General features: G+C 40.1%; 1 protein-coding gene across 1 annotated transcript; it reads left to right on the top strand.

Moving 5' to 3' along the window:
* The first annotated feature begins 10,162 nt into the window (after positions 1–10,162).
* Positions 10,163–20,590, top strand: fer (fer (fps/fes related) tyrosine kinase). The gene is made up of 22 exons (XM_074618745.1): positions 10,163–10,341; positions 11,194–11,325; positions 11,757–11,930; positions 12,026–12,125; positions 12,227–12,410; positions 12,525–12,662; positions 12,769–12,888; positions 13,856–13,978; positions 14,058–14,259; positions 14,436–14,534; positions 14,672–14,878; positions 15,484–15,606; positions 15,943–15,999; positions 16,570–16,688; positions 17,225–17,319; positions 17,404–17,527; positions 17,909–18,063; positions 18,224–18,346; positions 19,652–19,823; positions 19,944–20,004; positions 20,040–20,445; positions 20,480–20,590. The coding sequence occupies exons 1-19, from the start codon at positions 10,273–10,275 to the stop codon at positions 19,786–19,788; spliced, it is 2,481 nt and encodes an 826-aa protein (XP_074474846.1). The 5' UTR covers positions 10,163–10,272; the 3' UTR covers positions 19,789–19,823; positions 19,944–20,004; positions 20,040–20,445; positions 20,480–20,590.
* Positions 20,591–20,757: the final 167 nt, after the last annotated feature.

Below are 20,757 nucleotides of genomic sequence, written 5' to 3'. Positions count from 1 at the left end.
GAAGCCAATCACAATCCTCCTGCTGCTGTGACATCACTTCCTCCTCCTGCAGCGGTAGCACCAGGCGGGGCACCTCCCCCCTTCCTCCTCGCCCCCGGCCTCCTTCACCACGTATGGCGGCGGGGCCGGGTTCGACACGCTGTACGAGTTCCCGTCAATACTGCTCAGAGCGCCCGGGTTGGCTATCACCGTGGCCATGTCATCGGAGGTGCGGAGCTTGGCCCTGGGGATGCTCACCTGACCGTACGGGTTGTCAGGGGAGACGTTGATGTTTGATGACATGGCGACACGTTACCGGAGGGCGGGGCGTAAGATGATCAATCAATCAGACAGGCGTCCAATCAGACAGGCGTCCAATCAGACAATCGTCCAAACAGACAGTCGTCCAAACAGACAGTCGTCCAAACAGACAGTCGTCCAATCAGACAGGCGTCCAAACAGACAGTCGTCCAAACAGACAGGCGTCCAAACAGACAGTCGTCCAAACAGACAGTCGTCCAAACAGACAGTCGTCCAATCAGACAGGCGTCCAAACAGACAGTCGTCCAATCAGACAGGCGTCCAATCAGACAGGCGTCCAATCAGACAGTCGTCCAAACAGACAGTCGTCCAAACAGACAGTCGTCCAATCAGACAGGCGTCCAAACAGACAGTCGTCCAATCAGACAGGCGTCCAATCAGACAGGCGTCCAATCAGACAGTCGTCCAAACAGACAGTCGTCCAAACAGACAGTCGTCCAAACAGACAGTCGTCCAAACAGCCACAGCGAGAGAACTCTGAGGAGAGAGAGAGAGAATGATTAACTGTGATGCTTTTGAACACATAGCGTTCACTAAACTCACAAAATAACAATCATTTACTTCAATTTACTTTACCTCACTTTACTTCACTTGATTTCACTTCACTTGATTTCACTTTACTTTATTTCATTTCACTGTACTCTATTTCACTTCACTTCACTACACTTCACTTTATTTCACTTTACTCTATTTCACTTCACTTTACTTCACTTCACTTTACTTTATTTCACTTTAATGTATTTCACTTCACTTTACTTCATTTCACTTTACTTCACTTCACTTCACTTAATTTCACTTTAATGTATTTCACTTTAATGTATTTCACTTCACTTTACTTCATTTCACTTTACTTTACTTTACTTTACTTTACTTCACTTTACTGCACACACATTTCATCCACGTTGTTTCTGTGAACTGTTCTTCGTGAATCTGAGTTTTTTCCTTCTGCTACATTTTATTTGACTTTTATTGTGAAAATATTGTTGCTAATCTCATAGATGCTAACATGCTAATGATGCTAACACCACAGAGGCCTGTTCCATAGAGACCAGGAGAGATGGACCAGGTCTAGTCTAGAGGACCATAGAGACCAGGAGAGATGGACCAGGTCTAGTCTAGAGGACCATAGAGACCAGGAGAGATGGACCAGGTCTAGTCTAGAGGACCATAGAGACCAGGAGAGATGGACCAGGTCTAGTCTAGAGGACCATAGAGACCAGGAGAGATGGACCAGGTCTAGTCTAGAGGACCATAGAGACCAGGAGAGATGGACCAGGTCTAGTCTAGAGGAGCATAGAGACCAGGAGAGATGGACCAGGTCTAGTCTAGAGGAGCATAGAGACCAGGAGAGATGGACCAGGTCTAGTCTAGAGGACCATAGAGACCAGGAGAGATGGACCAGGTCTGGTCTAGAGGACCATAGAGACCAGGAGAAGTGGACCAGGTCTGGTCTAGAGGACCATAGAGACCAGGAGAAGTGGACCAGGTCTGGTCTATAGGAGCATAGAGACCAGGAGAGGTGGACCAGGTCTGGTCTATAGGACCATAGAGACCAGGAGAAGTGGACCAGGTCTGGTCTAGAGGACCATAGAGACCAGGAGAGATGGACCAGGTCTGGCCTATAGGACCATAGAGACCAGGAGAAGTGGACCAGGTCTGGCCTATAGGACCATAGAGACCCAGTAGCAGCTGATCAGGTGGTCTGTAGTGACGTCAGCAGCATGGAGGTGCTGCTCTCTAACAGACAGGTTTATGGTCTGTAATAGTTGCCATGTGGTCAAAGTGACTCCGTTAACAGAGCTGAATGATCTAGATCAGCTCCGGTCTCAGTGGACTCGTAGATCTACAGACTAGATCACTGGATCACTGTGAAACTGAAGGAAACCTAGAAACAGGAGGATTGTGAATGTAGTCTCACCTGACTCCGACTCACCTGTTCTCAGCTCTGCAGCTTCTTCTGGATCTTTGTCTGGAGAAAAACACAAACTGTCTTTATCCTGTTTCTTCCTCTTCTTCTCCTTCTTCTCTGTTGGTCGACAGATTGTGTTTAAATAAAGTCACAAACTGAAGGAGACAATACAAATCTGATTCTCTCTCTCTCTCCTGTTCACTGTGTGTGTGGAGCTCACTCGCCCGCCTCGCCCAGACCTGTTCTACCTGCTGACACTCCTCTCTCTGCTGTTGACTCTCCACGGAGCTCCACCTCTCTCTCTCTCTATTATGTAACTTTCTACATATTTATCTTATCCGCTTTTATTTTAATGTAGAATAAATATTACGTCTGAATAATGAAGTGCTCTATCAGCTCTTCATTTATCTACATGTGTTAAATCAAATTATTTATTTAATTATTTGTTCTGTTTTATGATGTTTATCTCCATTTAAATAAATTAGTTTTAATGTTTTCCACATGTTACTCTTTGATTGTGTTAGCAATTAATATAATTTGTAACATATAATTGTCATGATTATATTTGATATATTAATTATAATTATTATTAATTATTGTCTCCCTCAGGAGTGTTTGATCATATTCAGTTAATTACTTCATTTCAGCAGTAAATACAGAACCATATCAACACAAGGAGAGTTTGAGGAAACCTTGAAATAAACTCTTCTTCTACACTTCTGACAGCCGGAACCGGTTAGACAGAAACTCTGGTTTCATTCTTCTGGCTCCAAGCCCAGCCCACACTCTGCTCCCATTGGCTGGATTTTACAAGTCTCCTTACTGCCATATATACATTATGACGTAGTATTAGGGCCACATTGAGGGGAACAAATCTGAAATTTCGAGAATAAAGTCATAATATTATGAGAATAAAGTCAGAAGTTTATGACAAAAAAGTTTTAATATTATGAGAATAAAGTCATAAGTTTACGAGAAAAAAGTTGTAATATTATGAGAATAAAGTCAGAAGTTTAAGAGAAAAAAAGTCGTAATAATATGATAAAATAAAGTCAGAAGTTTACGAGAAAAAAGTCGTGATATTATGAGAATAAAGTCAGAAGTTTATGAGAATAAAGTCATAATATTATGAGAATAAAGTCAGAAGTTTACGAGAAAAAAGTCATAACATTATGAGAATAAAGTCATAAATTTACGAGAAAAAAAGTTGTAATATTATGAGAATAAAGTCATAAATTTACGAGAAAAAAAGTTGTAATATGAGAAAAAAGTCATAATATTATGAGAATAAACTCATAAATTTACGAGAAAAAAAGTTGTAATATTATAGAATAAAGTCAGAAGTTTATGACAAAAAAGTTTTAATATTATGAGAATAAAGTCATAAGTTTACGAGAAAAAAGTTGTAATATTATGAGAATAAAGTCAGAAGTTTAAGAGAAAAAAAGTCGTAATATTATGAGAATAAAGTCAGAAGTTTAAGAGAAAAAAAGTCGTAATATTATGAGAATAAAGTCAGAAGTTTAAGAGAAAAAAAGTCGTAATATTATGAGAATAAAGTCAGAAGTTTAAGAGAAAAAAAGTCGTAATAATATGATAAAATAAAGTCATAAGTTTACGAGAAAAAAGTCGTGATATTATGAGAACAAAGTCAGAAGTTTACGAGAAAAAAGTCATAATATTATGAGAATAAAGTCATAATATTATGAGAATAAACTCATAAATTTACGAGAAAAAAGTCATAATATTATGAGAATAAAGTCAGAAGTTATGATATAAGTTACCTATGATTAATTAAGAAACTAAATACAACCCCTTTGCCCCTTGTGCCTCACTTTGCGCCCAGATTTTGCGCCGTTTAACTATCAAAAGTGGAGTTGTACGTGTCCTAAATGCACTTTAGACCAGGAGCTATGGATCGTTTAAATAGAGCTCTATTGGTCACAGACACACATCTGATCACATTTCACTTCAGGGACCTCCATCCAAGAAGAAGATGCTGGTTGTTATGATCAAGACCATAATTCTATAGTTGTCAAATACTGTTGATTAATTGGTTGGTGATGAACGCTGCCTCCATCTACGTCACCGGCCTCCAGATCAGCCGAAAGAAAAATTAAAATGCAAAAGCTGGATTTCAACCAGTAGAGGGCAGTCACTATGCATATGCAACATTTTCAGCAGAGTTCATAAACAACACTACTAAATATATATATATATATATGTTCTTGTCCTTTAATAAAATAAAATAAAATAAATAAAATAAATAAAATAAATAAAATAAATAAAATAAATAAAATAAATAAAATAAATAAATAAAATAAGAGGGATAATGTTTTACCTGCCACAGCCAACATTAAGCTTGTATTTGACAGGTGGCAGGTGCTAACAGGTGTTCATTCCCTGTTTGGGAGTTTAGTTACTCTTTAATGTTAGATATTAATGCTGCATAGTAACGTTGAATATAAATGTATAATAATAAATATAATACATGTTCTTGTTCTTGTTCTTTAATAAAATAAAATAAACGAATTAAATAAAATAAAATAAATAAATTAATTAAATTAAATTAAATAAAAGGGATAATAAAGTACCCAGGTTACAGGTGGCCTGGATTTTTTACCTGCCACAGCCAACAACATTTAGCTTGTAATTGGCAGGTGCTAGTTTCATTCCCTGTTTGGGGGTTTAGTTACTCGTTAAAGGTAAATATTATTGCTAATAATATATATAATATATGTTCTTGTTCTTTAATAAAATTAAATAAATAAATAAAATAAAATAAAATAAAATAAAATAAAAGGGACAATAAAGTACCCAGGCAGGTGCTACCTTACTCTTAAATGTTTAATATGAATGCTAAATAGTAACGTTGGATATAAATGTATAATAATATATATAATATATGTTCTTGTTCTTTAATAAAATAAAATAAAATAAAATAAAATAAAAGACAATAAAGTACCCCCCCTCCTTTTCCCCCTTTTCCGTTTCCGGCGGAAGCCCCTCCCTGTTAGCCGTTAGCCGCTTAGCTCAGTAGCCGGACGACCGGAGGAGTAAACCGGGAAACAGGAGATAAAACCCCGGAGAAGAGATCAAAACACCGAGCAGAGGAGGGAATGAGCCCGGCGGAGGACGGCAGAGGACCGCGGTGACCGGACAGCGAGTCTGCCGCCGAATCAACCCGCTGAACGCCTCAGCACAGAGAAGCCTGGAAAACACTGAACCTCCTCCAGACTCTCCTCCGCTGCACCTCCTCCTCCTCCTCCTCCTCCACCACCTCCTCCATCTCCTCCACCTCCTCCTCCTCCACCGCCTCATCGGCTCTCTGTTTACCGGAGGAAGCAGCCCCAGCGCGGACACGCAGCCTGTGAGTGAGTTCACTGTGTTAGTTTGTTAAAGGCTGTTTTAACCAGCCTGTTAGCTCCGTGTTCCTCCAGAGGAGCCGCTAGCCTGCTAGCATGCTACATCCAGTTCCCATTGGTTTCAATGGGAAGCGGCTAGCGTTAGCCTAGCTTCAGTTTCACAGCAGCTCTGGTGGAATTTAAAGGTTTAGACTTTCACAGGTTTTAAAACAACTCATTTAAAGTGTTTGATGTCATTTAAGGTTAAAGAAGGTTTTTGAGCAGTTTGAGAAGAAGTTTGTAAAGTTTTGTTTGAGTCTTGGTGAGAAAGAAGAAGGATGTTTGACAGGAACTGACAGCAGTTTAAGGGTAGTTAAAGGGCAGTTTAAGGGTAGTTAAAGGGCAGTTTAAGGGTAGTTAAAGGGTAGTTTAAGGATAGTTAAAGGGTAGTTTAAGGATAGTTTAAGGATAGTTTAAAAGATAGTTTAAAGGATAGTTTAAAGGATAGTTTAAGGATAGTTTAAAAGATAGTTTAAAAGATAGTTTAAAGGATAGTTTTAAAGGATAGTTTAAAGGGTAGTTTTAAAGGATAGTTTAAGGATAGTTTTAAAGGATAGTTTAAGGATAGTTTTAAAGGATAGTTTAAGGATAGTTTTAGGATAGTTTAAGGATAGTTTTAGGATAGTTTAAAGGATAGTTTAAAAGATAGTTTAAAAGATAGTTTAAAGGATAGTTTAAGGATAGTTTAAAAGATAGTTTAAAAGATAGTTTAAAGGATAGTTTAAAAGATAGTTTAAAGGATAGTTTAAGGATAGTTTAAGGATAGTTTAAAAGATAGTTTAAAAGATAGTTTAAAGGATAGTTTAAAAGATAGTTTAAAGGATAGTTTAAGGATAGTTTAAGGATAGTTTAAAAGATAGTTTAAAAGATAGTTTAAAGGATAGTTTTAAAGGATAGTTTAAAGGGTAGTTTAAAGGATAGTTTTAGGATAGTTTTAGGATAGTTTTAAAGGATAGTTTAAAGGATAGTTTAAAGGATAGTTTTAAAGGATAGTTTTAGGATAGTTAAAGGATAGTTTAAGGATAGTTTAAGGATAGTTTTAGGATAGTTTAAAGGATAGTTTTAAAGGATAGTTTTAGGATAGTTAAAGGATAGTTTAAGGATAGTTTTAGGGTAGTTTAAAAGATAGTTTAAAGGATAGTTTTAGGGTAGTTTTAAAGGATAGTTTAAGGATAGTTTTAGGATAGTTTAAGGATAGTTTTAGGGTAGTTTTAAAGGATAGTTTTAGGATAGTTTAAGGATAGTTTTAGGATAGTTTAAGGATAGTTTTAGGATAGTTTAAAGGATAGTTTTAAAGGATAGTTTTAGGATAGTTTTAGGATAGTTTAAAGGATAGTTTTAAAGGATAGTTTTAGGATAGTTTTAAAGGATAGTTTAAAGGATAGTTTAAAGGATAGTTTTAAAGGATAGTTTTAGGATAGTTAAAGGATAGTTTAAGGATAGTTTAAGGATAGTTTTAGGATAGTTTAAAGGATAGTTTTAAAGGATAGTTTTAGGATAGTTAAAGGATAGTTTAAGGATAGTTTTAGGGTAGTTTAAAAGATAGTTTAAAGGATAGTTTTAGGATAGTTTTAAAGGATAGTTTAAGGATAGTTTAAGGATAGTTTAAGGATAGTTTTAAAGGATAGTTTAAGGATAGTTTTAGGATAGTTTAAGGATAGTTTTAGGATAGTTTAAAGGATAGTTTTAAAAGATAGTTTAAAAGATAGTTTAAAGGATAGTTTAAGGATAGTTTAAAAGATAGTTTAAAGGATAGTTTAAGGATAGTTTAAGGATAGTTTAAAAGATAGTTTAAAGGATAGTTTAAAGGATAGTTTAAGGATAGTTTAAGGATAGTTTAAAAGATAGTTTAAAAGATAGTTTAAAGGATAGTTTTAAAGGATAGTTTAAAGGGTAGTTTAAAGGATAGTTTTAAAGGATAGTTTTAGGATAGTTTTAGGATAGTTTAAGGATAGTTTTAGGGTAGTTTAAAGGATAGTTTTAAAGGATAGTTTAAGGATAGTTTTAGGATAGTTTAAAGGATAGTTTTAAAGGATAGTTTTAGGATAGTTAAAGGATAGTTTAAGGATAGTTTTAGGGTAGTTTAAAAGATAGTTTAAAGGATAGTTTACGGATAGTTTAAAGGATAGTTTAAGGATAGTTTAAGGATAGTTTTAAAGGATAGTTTAAGGATAGTTTTAGGATAGTTTAAAGGATAGTTTTAAAGGATAGTTTTAGGATAGTTAAAGGATAGTTTAAGGATAGTTTAAGGATAGTTTTAAAGGATAGTTTAAGGATAGTTTTAGGATAGTTTAAAGGATAGTTTTAAAGGATAGTTTTAGGATAGTTAAAGGATAGTTTAAGGATAGTTTTAGGGTAGTTTAAAAGATAGTTTAAAGGATAGTTTACGGATAGTTTAAAGGATAGTTTAAGGATAGTTTAAGGATAGTTTTAAAGGATGTTTTAAAGGGTAGTTTAAAAGATAGTTTAAGGATAGTTTAAAAGGATAGTTTTAAAGGATAGTTTAAAGGGTAGTTTTAAAGGATAGTTTAAAGGGTAGTTTAAGGATAGTTTAAGGACAGTTTTAGGGTAGTTTAAGGATAGTTTTAGGGTAGTTTAAGGATAGTTTTAGGGTAGTTTAAGGATAGTTTTAGGATAGTTGAAGGATAGTTTTAAAGGATAGTTTAAAGGGTAGTTTAAGGATAGTTTAAGGATAGTTTAAAAGATAGTTTAAAGGATAGTTTAAAGGATAGTTTAAAGGGTAGTTTAAGGATAGTTTTAAAGGATAGTTTTAAAGGATAGTTTAAAGGGTAGTTTTAAAGGATAGTTTAAAGGGTAGTTTTAGGGTAGTTTAAGGATAGTTTTAGGGTAGTTTAAGGATAGTTTAAGGACAGTTTTAGGGTAGTTTAAGGATAGTTTTAGGGTAGTTTAAGGATAGTTTTAGGGTAGTTTAAGGATAGTTTTAGGGTAGTTGAAGGATAGTTTTAAAGGATAGTTTAAAGGGTAGTTTAAGGATAGTTTAAAGGGTAGTTTAAGGATAGTTTAAGGATAGTTTAAAAGATAGTTTAAAGGATAGTTTAAGGATAGTTTAAAAGATAGTTTAAAGGATAGTTTAAGGATAGTTTTAAAGGGTAGTTTAAAAGATAGTTTAAGGATAGTTTTAAAGGATAGTTTTAAAGGATAGTTTAAGGATAGTTTAAGGATAGTTTAAGGATAGTTTAAAAGATAGTTTAAAGGATAGTTTACGGATAGCTTAAGGATAGTTTTAGGGTAGTTTAAGGATAGTTTAAAGGATAGTTTTAGGGTAGTTTTAGGGTAGTTTAAGGATAGTTTAAGGATAGTTTAAAAGATAGTTTAAAGGATAGTTTACGGATAGTTTAAGGATAGTTTTAGGGTAGTTTAAGGATAGTTTAAAGGATAGTTTAAGGACAGTTTAAGGATAGTTTTATAACAGATGTGAGGTCAGATTTGATGGTTTTTAGTTAATCTAAGAAGTGATTTTAATCAGCGTTGATGGTTATTTTCATAATTAAAACATAAACATAAAATAAACATTGTTACTCTTATTTACTACATCAACAGAGATTTAAAGGCTTCGACATGTTGAGTGGTTTGGAAATGAGTGTTCTTGGGAGAATGTGGATGTTTTGATAGAAGAGGATGTTTGGAGGTTTTTAAAGAAGCATTCTGAGCATTTACTTTGGTAAAATATCAATAACACAATGTAGAAATATTACATTACAACTAAATGGGCTGCATAATGTTGCTTCAGAGAAAGTATTATCTAAATGTACTGATTAGGGCTGTCAATCCATTAAAATATTTAATCCTGATTAATCACACATGTTGTATCTGTTCTAAATGAACCTTAAAGGGAGATTTATCAAGTATTTAATCCTCTTATCAACATGGGAGTGGGCAAATATGCTGCTTTATGTAAATGTATGTATATATTTATTATTGTAAATCAATGAACAACACAGAACAAAGACAGATATTGATCCAGAAACCCTCACAGGTACTGCATTTAGCATAAAACAATATGCTCTGATCATAACATGGCAAACTGCAGCCCAACAGGCAACAACAGCTGTCAGTGTGTCAGTGTGCTGACTTCACTATGACTTGCCCCAAACTGCATGTGATGATCATAAAGTGGGCATGTCTGTAAAGGGGAGACTCGTGGGTACCCATAGAACCCATTTACATTCACTGATCTGGAGGTCAGAGGTCAAGGGACCCCTTTGAAAATGGACATGACAAGTTTTTCCTCTCCGACATTTAGTGTCAGTTCAGAGTGTTATTTAACCTCCTTCATGACCAGCTAGTCTGACCTGGTTGGTACCGATGGATTCATCAGGTTCTACAGTTTACTATGATACCAGGATCTTCACTCTAGCTTTAAAACTGAGCTGCTACAACCTCGGAAATATTGATTGCGTTAAAGAAATTAGTGGCGTTAAAACGACAACGCGTTACTTTGACAGCCTTAGTATGGATATATTAATATGAGGACTGTTACTCATCTCTGTCTCTTTACTCTAATGATCTTTGCTTTCTCTCTCCGCAGACGACCATGCAATCAATCCCCGCTCGCCCTCGCCGTTAGAGAGAGAGAGAGAGAGAGAGAGAGAGTGTGTGTGTATGTGTATGATTGTGAGAGAGTGTGTGTGATCCAGGATGGGGTTCGGTCGGGATCTGAGGAATTCCCACGAGGGATTATTGAAGCTGCAGGACTGGGAGTTAAAGGTACAACTCTCTACACACAGACAGGCGAGGGAGGGTACGACAGTTATGTGCTGTAACCGTTCAGCCTCCAAGAAGATCACCACAATGTGTTCTGGATTAAAGTCAGGCTGAAATTAAATTAGGTTTATTGTTTGCTACCAAAAGATGCTCCGTAAATCACTTCCTGTTCTTTGAGAAAAAAAATCAGAAACCAAAAGGGAGAGTTCACACTATTCTGTTCACTACCTGCTCAGGTACTCTGTATACTACCTGCTCAGGTACTCTGTTCTACTACCTGTTCAGGTACTCTGTTCACTACCTGCTCAGGTACTCACGGGCGTCTGTGGCTCAGAGGGTAGAGCAGGTTGTCCACCAATCGGAAGGTCGGTGGTTCGATCCCCGGCTGCTCCGGGTCACATGTCGATGAGTCCTTGAGCAAGACACTTAACCCCAAATTGCTCCCGGAGGCATAGCCATCGGTGTGTGAATGAGTATTTAGATTAAATCCTGATGGGCAAAGTTGGCACCTTAGTAGCCTCTGCCATCAGTGTATGAATGTGTGTGAATGGGTGAATACTGACATGTAGTGTAAAGCGCTTTGAGTGGTCGGAAGACTAGAAAAGCGCTATATAAGTCCAAGTCCATTTACCATTTACCATTTTACTCTGTTCTACTACCTGCTCAGGTACTCTGTTCTACTACCTGTTCAGGTACTCTGATCACTACCTGCTCAGGTACTCTGTATACTACCTGCTCAGGTACTCTGTATACTACCTGCTCAGGTACTCAGTATACAGAGTACCTGAGCAGGTAGTATACAACCTGCTCAGGTACTCTGAAACTACGTCAACATTTCTGTTTGTCGCCCTCTAGCTGCTGGAGACGGTGAAGCGTTTCATGACACTGAGAGTGAAGAGCGATAAAGAATACGCCGCTCTGCTGCTCAGCATGACTCAGCAAACGGAGAAACAGGAGGCTGCCGATTACGTCAGCACTGTGAACAAGGTGAGTGGACTCACCTGTTGATTCAGTCCAGATGTCTCAGTCCTGGTCTCAGTGTCTCTCTCTCTCTGTCTCAGTCTCTCTCTCTCTCTCTGTCTCAGTCTCTCTCTCTCTCTCTCTCTCTCTCTCTCTCTCTCTCTCTCTCTCTCTCTCTCTCTCTCTCTCTCTTCTTTCTCTCTCTCTCTCTCTCTCTTTCTCTCTCTCTCTGTCTCTGTCTCTCTCTCTGTCTCTCTGTCTCTGTCTCAGTCTCTCTCTCTCTCTCTGTCTCTGTCTCTCTCTCTCTCTCTGTCTCAGTCTCAGTCTCTGTCTCTGTCTCTGTCTCTGTCTCAGTCTCAGTCTCTGTCTCTGTCTCTGTCTCAGTCCTGGTCTCTGTCTCTGTCTCAGTCCTGGTCTCAGTCTCTGTCTCTGTCTCAGTCCTGGTCTCTCTGTCTTAGTCCTGGTCTCAGGTGGTTCGTCAGACAGAGGCGTTGGGTCGAGTCATGAGGAGTCACGCCGATGATCTGAACTCTGGTCCTCTGCACCGTCTGGCCACGCTAATCCGAGACAAGCAGCAGGTGAAGAAGAGCTACCAGAGTCTTCATCATCAGCTGGAGAGCCACAACCACAAGGTATGCTGGGAAATATGAGCTAAAATGATGAAGTACTGAGGCTGGAGATGTTCCTGTTCCTCCAGTAACTGTCTTTGTTGTTTTGTTGTTGCCAGGTAACCAGGACTGACCTGGACAAACTGAAGGCGACGTATCGTCAGCTGAGCCGCGACGCTAACAACGCCAAAGAGAAATACCGAGAGGCGCTCGCTAAAGGTTTAAAACATCTATTTTAAAAAGCTGAAAGTTTATCAATTTAAAAATCAGATGTTGAAGAACGTGAACATGAAACCCTGGCCCCTCTCGTCCAATCACAGGCCGGGAGGCGGAGCGTGCTCGGGAACGTTATGACAAAGCGACGGCGAAGCTCCACAACCTTCACAACCAGTACGTGTTGGCGGTGTGCGGCGCTCGAACGCAGCAGGACGAACACCGCCGCCGCGCCGCACCCGCTCTGCTCGACGCCCTGCAGAGGATGCAGGAGGACATGACGCTCGCCCTGTGAGTCACATGACCGCCAACACTCTAACTCACACGCTGTCTCACACGCTGTCTCACACGCCGCTGACAGTCTGAGTGATATATCTCTGTGTATTTTCCTGTGTATTACTACAGTAAAAGTATCCTGGAGGAGTACTGTGAGATCAGCAGTCTGTTGACGGAGGAGATCGTTAAAGTTCATCAGGAGATCTCAGCAGCTGTCGAGCAGATCGACCCGCTGGCAGAGTACCAACACTTCATCGACGCCTACAGGTCAGAAAATAACCTCACATCAGTCAGACGGTGGCTGCCGTAGTAACAGCGTGTCTGTCTCTCCCATGGTTACCGTAGTAACGGTGTCTATCCCCCCCTCCGCCAGGTCTCCGGAGACTCCGGAGGCGAACGTGGAGTTCGATGCGTCTCTTTTGGACGAGACGGACAACCTGCCGGCCAATGAGATCCTCTGGAACACGCTGACGGCCGACAGCCTGCAAGCCATGTGAGCTACTACAAAATAAACCTCACTGTTTCCTGCTGCCTGTCAAAGTAAAAGTCCCCAGGTTTAAACAACATAAAGTACGGCTGTCAAAGTTAACGCTTCGTTTTAACACCTAACTTCTTTAACGTAACTTGGGATTTTTAGGTTGTAGCGGCTCAGTTTTAAAGCTAGAGTGAAGATACTGGTATCATATGAAAATGATCGAAAAAAGGTCCGATAAAATGACCTTAAAATATCCATAAAATGTTTGAAAAATTACCGAAGAATGTCGGTAAAAAGGCAGAAAAATGTCGGGGGGAAAAAGTGGAAATAAAGGTAGAAAAATTGTCCTGAAACGGTCCGAAAAATGTTCGTAAAATATCCCAAAAATGTTTGAAAAATGACCGAAGAATGTTTGAAAAAAAGGCAGAAAAACGTCTGAAGAAAGGTCCTAAAACGGTATGAAAAATGACTGTAAAATATCCAAAAAATGTCTGAAAAATTACCAAAGAAAGGCAGAAAAATGTCCTAAAACAGTCAGAAAAATGACCGTAAAATGACCCAAGAATGTCTGAAAAAAGGCAGAAGAGCAATCTGAAAAATCACCGAAAAATGACTGAAAAATGGCCAAACAAGGAGAAAGAAAGGCAGTAAGAAAAGTCCAGACAATGTCCGAAAAATGACAGAAAATAAAACCCTAATGAATCTATCGGCACCGACCATGTCATACTCGCTTGTTGTGATGGAGAATTGGCATCAACGACTGGCGCTCTTCCTGGGGGCGTGGTTGATACCGATACCATGTCCTGCTATCTTACTGAGAAAGAGGCTAAATATCGCTCCAAAGTTGAGCTGTCTTCACTGCGAGGTAACGGCGTACAGCGTGTGATGCCTGTGTGCCTGGCGGTGGCGCTCTCGGTATCGACCGTAATATCCCGCTACCAAGTAGTATTATCTGTTTGTTTATTTCTTTCTGTTGTTTTTCCAGGTTGTCGTCAGCGACGGAGGAGCTGTCGTTGACTCAACAGAACCTGCAGACGAAGGAAGCGTTGGCCGACGACCTCGATACCAAAATCCAGACGAGTCAGCAGAGCGCCGAGAGGAAGAGCGAGTGAGTCAGAAGACAAAGAATCAAATAAATTAAGAAGAAGAATCTCTCCTGACTGACTGTCGGTGTCTCTCGCCCTCAGCTGTGTCCTGCTGCTCAGTCAGAAACTCTCTCTCCTCGAGCTTCATCACGCCGTTCAATCCCTGCGCGGCTCCGAGGCCCGCCTCGCCTCCCAGAAGGCCCTGCTGGACGCCAAGATGGCTGCCGCTGCCGCCTCGCCGCCCCCGCCGCCGCCTCCCCCCGCGCTGCCGTACGAGGACGACTCCCGCTCCGTCGGATCCACTGTAAACATTCAATTATTGATTGTTGATTATGTCTAATCTGAGGTCTGCACACAGCTGGCAGGAAGAGCTGCCCTTTCAAAATAATGGCATCGTTTTCCTTACAGAACAGACTCAACATTATAACATTATAACAGTAAACAGTTTCCCACTGAGAGACCTCATCTGTGTGTTTTCAGGATAAAACGAAGGACAGGAGTTCTCGCTTCGACACTCTGCGTCACTCTCTGGCCGGTATGATTCGGTCTCCTAAAGCCATGTTGGGCTCCTCCAGCTCGGTGAGGTTCATCACCTGTTAACAGAAACCCTCGCTGGGGTCCAATAGTTACTACATCCTAATGTCATCATACTCTTTGTCAATAAAGATCATTTGAATTCAGAGTGAACCTTTGACACAGTTTGTTCCTCCCTGCAGCAGTTCTTCGATGTGATCCCGACGTCAGAGCGCCCCCTGGCGGACCAGGAGTGGTATCACGGCGCCATCCCCCGCACTGAGGCTCAGGAGTTACTACGGCAACAGGGAGACTTCCTGGTGAGGGAGAGCCACGGTAAACCGGGCGAGTACGTCCTGTCGGTGTTTTCTGACGAGCAGAGACGACACTTCATCATCCAGTACGCCGATGTACGTATACACACGCGCACACACACACACACACACATATATCTACAGTATAATGTAGTATATATTATAGGTTTTTATTTATATATAATATACTATGTTGTAATTAAATATGTATAATGTAGTATACAGTATATTCTAGATAAATATGTATATATAATGTAGTACAAATTGTAGGTAAATATTTATATAATATGTAGAATATTTTGTAGGTAAATATTTATACATAATATAGTTAATTATTTATATATAATGTAGTATATATTGTAGTTAATTATTTATATATAATGTATATATTGTTGGTAAATATTTATACATAATGTAGTTAATTATTTATAAATAATCTAGTATATATTGTAGTTAATTATTTATATATAATATAGTACATATTGCAGGTAATTATTTATATATAATATAGTATACTGTGACGCGACCCGATCGGATTAGCGGTTTAAGATGAACTTTGATAGTATACTGTATATTGAAGGTAAATATGTAAGTGAATGAACAAATAAACATTTAAACTTTCTTAAGTGTATTGTTAATATATAATATATATTAGAGAATACACTGTAAAAGATGAACGTCTCTCTCTCTCTCTCTGGTAGAGTCAGTACCGTTTTGAAGGGACGGGCTTCTCCACCATCCCTCAGCTCATCGAGCATCATTTCTCCACCAAACAAGTCATCACCAAGAAGTCTGGAGTCGTGCTGCTCAACCCCGTCGTCAAGGCAACCACCACTATATATTTATATATTTACACACATAACATCATATTACTGAGGATACTGGGTATGGTTAGGCTTTTATTGATCAGTTCCAGCATCCGTATTGATAATTATTGATACTTTATAACTATAGTGCAGGACGCACATCTTTTTAAATCTAATTAATTTTGTATTGATTTAACATAATAATAATAATAATAATAATACGTTTATTTAACATAATAATAATAATACGTTTATTTAACAGGGACAATACACAATGTATTTTCTGATATATCTAAAAGCTCATTTCCATCAGAAGTCTCTGGGCAGAGGCTGATTTTGTTTTTGTGCCTGCAGGATAAGAAATGGATCCTGAACCATGAGGACGTGGTGCTGGGGGAGCTGCTGGGAAAGGTGACCTCACTTCCTGTTTCCTGTTATCAAACCGCTCCACAGTTCTGTTCTGAAACGGTTTCATTTCAGATTGTAACATTTTTAACAGTAACTCTCTTTCTCTCTCTCTCTATCGCTCTATCTCTTTCTCTCTATCTATGCCCATCTCTCGCTCTCTCTCTGTCTCTCACTCTCACTCTCTCTCTCTCTCTCTCTCACTCTCTCTCTCTCTCTCTCTCTCTCTCTATCGCTCTCTTTCTCTCTCTCTCTATCGCTCTATCTATGCCCATGTCTCTCTCTCTCTCTCTCTCTCTCTCTCTATCGCTCTCTTTCTCTCTCTCTCTATCGCTCTATCTCTTTCTCTCTATCTATGCCCATCTCTCGCTCTCTCTCTGTCTCTCACTCTCACTCTCTCTCTCTCTCTCTCTCTCTCACTCTCTCTCTCTCTCTCTCTCTCTCTCTCTATCGCTCTCTTTCTCTCTCTCTCTATCTCTCTATCTATGCCCATGTCTCTCTCTCTCTCTCTCTCTCTCTCTTCTCTCTCTCTCTGCCTCCATGTCCCATCATGCCCTGCTGTCTGCTGGTTGCCAGGGTAACTTCGGCGAGGTCTTTATAGGGACGTTGCAGCGTGACAAAATGCCGGTCGCCGTCAAAACGTGTAAAGAAGATTTACCTCCAGAGCTGAAGATCAGGTTCCTGTCTGAGGCCAGGTCAGCATCAATCAATCAATCAATCAATCAATCATTAACTGCTCATTAAAGAACGGGAAATTAAATCAGGTCATTGTTTACAACTCTTTAAAAACAGCATGTAGTTGTTAGATTTGTAAATAAATGCATACAAGACAAATATAAAACAAGTATATAAACAAAATACATACCAGGAAAATACAAAATACTCACAAGAAAAATATCAAATACACGGAAAATAAACCATGTAAAATATAAAATCAATACCAATAATATATGCCAAAATACAAATACACTAAACACACACAAGAAAAATATAAATATATATATATATAAATATATATATATAATAAAATCAATGATATTTATAAATATAAATATATATACTGTATATATATTTATCTATATATATTTATATTTATATATTTATATTTTTATATGTCATTGATTTTATTATATATTTATATTTATATTTATATATATTTATATTTATATTTATATTTATATTTATATTTATATATATATATATTTATTGGCCTGTGTGTGATTGGCTGCAGGATCCTGAAGCAGTACGACCACCCGAACATCGTGAAGCTGATTGGTGTTTGTACGCAGCGACAGCCGATCTACATCGTCATGGAGCTGGTTCCTGGTGGGTGGAGCTTATTCACTGAGCGACGCTTCAGTCACTTTCAGTTTGTCCTCTGTTTGTTTATTGGCCGGTTTTCTTCCTCAGGTGGAGACTTCCTGTCCTTTCTGAGGAAGAAGAAGGACGAGTTAAAGACGAAGCAGCTCGTTCGCTTCTCTGTCGATGCTGCTGCCGGCATGGCGTACCTGGAGAGTAAGAACTGTATCCACAGGTAAATTATTAACAGCTGTTTCACTGTCAGAAACAACCAGAGCGCTGCAGTGTCCAACAGACTGTGAACACATCACCTGCAGCTCATGGAGGTGATGTGTTCACGTTGGCCACCAGCCCGCTGGTCGAACGCAAGGCTACTTAGCTAGCTTAGCTCACTAATTCCACCATGCTGTCAATTCCACCATGCTGTCATGAAACACAGAAAATGAGGTGAACAAAGTCGTCCCTCATCTGGTGATAGCACGGTGCTTTCCTACGCCGTGACCAGAGTGTGAGACAAGACAACAATACTTGTTAGCCAGCGGTAGCTAACGTGTTCAGAGAGTTATTCTGCCTCCACTTAACGCTCTGTCTGTCTGTCTGTCTGTCTGTCTGTCAGGGACCTGGCGGCGAGGAACTGTCTGGTGGGCGATGGCAGTGTGTTGAAGATCAGTGATTTTGGGATGAGTCGTCAGGAGGACGATGGTATTTATTCTTCATCTGGACTCAAACAGATTCCCATCAAATGGACCGCTCCAGAGGCTCTCAACTACGGTAACACCTGCCTCACACCTGTCTCACACCTGTCTCACACCTGTTTGACACCCTGCTCTGTGATTGGTCGCTGATGTCTCCTGCTCTGTGATTGGTCGCTGATGTCTCCTGCTCTGTGATTGGTCGCTGATGTCTCCTGCTCTGTGATTGGCTGTTGCAGGTCGTTACAGCTCCGACAGCGATGTGTGGAGTTATGGGATCCTGCTGTGGGAGACCTTCAGTCTGGGGGTGTGTCCTTATCCTGGGCTGACCAATCAGCAGGCCCGAGAGCAGGTGGAGAAAGGTAAATGCTGGTGTGGAAAAACTGGCATGGCCATTTTCAAAGGGGTCCCTTGACCTCTGACGTCCAGATATGTGGATGTGCGAGGGATTTTGTCAGACATGTCTGAAAAATGTCCAATGAAACGTCTGAAAAATGTCTGGAAAAAAAGTCCCAAAAAAAAAGTCTGACATTTTTTTCGAAGGTCAGAAAAATGTCGGAAATAAAGTCCGATAAATTTTGAAAAAAAAGTCAGAAAAGTGTCGGAAATAAAGTCCGGTAAATTTTGAAAAAAAAATCTGAAAAATGTCGGGAGAATATAGGAAATAAAGTCCAATGATTTTTGAAAAAAAAAGTCTGAAAAGTTTTCGTAAATGTCAGAAAAATGTCGGAAATAAAGTCCGGTAAATTTTTGGAAAAAATGTCGGAAATAAAGTCAGATACATTTTGAAAATAAAATGTTCGATTAAAATGCCCGAAAAAAAACTAAAGAATCCATCGGTACCAACCATGTCATGCTAGCTTGTCGTGAAGGAGGTTAAATAACGCTCCAAACTGACACTAAACTGTCATGTCCATGTTCAAAGGGGTCCCTTGACCTCTGACCTCCAGATCAGTGAATGTAAATGGGTTCTATGGGTACCCACGAGTCTCCCCTTTACAGACATGCCCACTTTATGATCATCACATGCAGTTTGGGGCAAGTCATAGTCAAGTCAGCACACTGACACAGGCAAAGACCTCGGCGCCCCGCAGCAGCAGCACCTCGCTGCGCTGTCGGTCCCCGCTGGGAGCCGACACCGACACCGACACCACGCCACTGGAGGCTCAGACCGTATCGCTGGGCCCACTGGAGGAAAGGGAGGTACAGGAGAACCAGAACCAGAAAAGAGCGGGGCAGATTGTCGGACCCTGCTGCAGTAAAATTACAGGTTTTCTAAAGGGAGTCTGGTGCTCAGAAACGCCACCGCTTTGGTCCACAGGGAGCGCCACAGGGAGCATCATAGGGAACGCCACAGGGAGCGCCACAGGGACCGTCACAGGGACCGTCACAGGGACCGTCACAGGGAGCGCCACAGGGAGCGCCACAGGGAGCGCCACAGGGAGCGCCACAGGGAGCGCCAAAATCAATAAAAATATGAAACCGAAGATTTATTATTAATATTATTATTATTATTATTATTATTATTATTATTATTATTATTATTATTTGTCAATTGTCAGAAGAATAATCTCCATCTTGATAATCGTTAAGTTGTTAATGTATTTATGTGACGTTGTCTGCTTCTCTGATGTATGACAACGTGTCTCCCTCCTCATGGTTGCTAGGCTACAGGATGGCGTGTCCTCAGCGTTGCCCTGACGACGTGTACAAAGTGATGCAGCGCTGCTGGCAGTACAACCCTGAAGACCGACCCAAGTTCTCTGAGCTGCAGCGAGACCTCGCCGCCATCAAGAAGAAGTGATGACATCATCACACGACCTCGCCGCCATCAAGAAGAAGTGATGACATCATTGCACCACCTCGCTGCCATCAAGAAGAAGTGATGACATCATCGCACAACCTCGCCGCCATCAAGAAGAAGTGATGACATCATCCCATGACCTTGCCGCCATCAAGTGATGACATCATCGCACGACCTTGCCACCATCAAGAAGATGTGATGACATCATCACATGACCTTGCCGCCATCAAGTGATGACATCATCACACGACCCTGCCACCATCAAGAAGTGATGACATCATCACACAACCTTGACGCCATCAAGAAGTGATGACATCATCACACGACCCTGCCACCATCAAGAAGTGATGACATCATCACACAACCTTGACGCCATCAAGAAGTGATGACATCATCACACGACCTTGCCGCCAGCAAGAAGTGATGACATCATCGCACAACCTTTCCGCCAGCAAAAGTGATGACATCATCGCACAACCTCAACGCCGTTAAGAAGTAGTGATGACATCATCGCATGACCTTGCCGCAATCAAGAAGAAGCGATGACATCATCACACGACCTCACCACCATTAAGCAGTGATGACATCAGAGACCACAGCACAGTGTCATCAGCAAAGAAGAATTTGTTTTTGTTTGGAGGCGGGCGTGGTCATCAGGTGGGCGTGGTCATCAGGTGGGCGTGGTCATCAGGTCGGCGTGGTGCAGAAACGTCTTTTCAGGTAAAACCAGAAACCGTTGAGCTGTTTGAAGTCACAACAAACACACTGAGCTACAACATGTTAAACATTTAACCACAGACGTGTTCGCTGCGTTCAGCTGCTGATGTTTGAACTCGTTTAACTACAGCGTGACTCGACCGAACACTACCGACGGGTGGGAACGCCGTGTAGACGTTAGCATGACTGTAGCTGTCTGTAATTACTTCAGATAAGCTCATAATTCTCAGTCGACTGAAAACTGTAAAACCC

Source organism: Sebastes fasciatus, chromosome 19 (genome assembly GCF_043250625.1).
Source record: "Sebastes fasciatus isolate fSebFas1 chromosome 19, fSebFas1.pri, whole genome shotgun sequence".
Lineage (NCBI taxonomy): Eukaryota > Metazoa > Chordata > Actinopteri > Perciformes > Sebastidae > Sebastes > Sebastes fasciatus.
The sequence above is the reverse complement of the archived record's forward strand: the minus strand, read 5'-3'. Positions and strand labels throughout refer to the sequence as shown.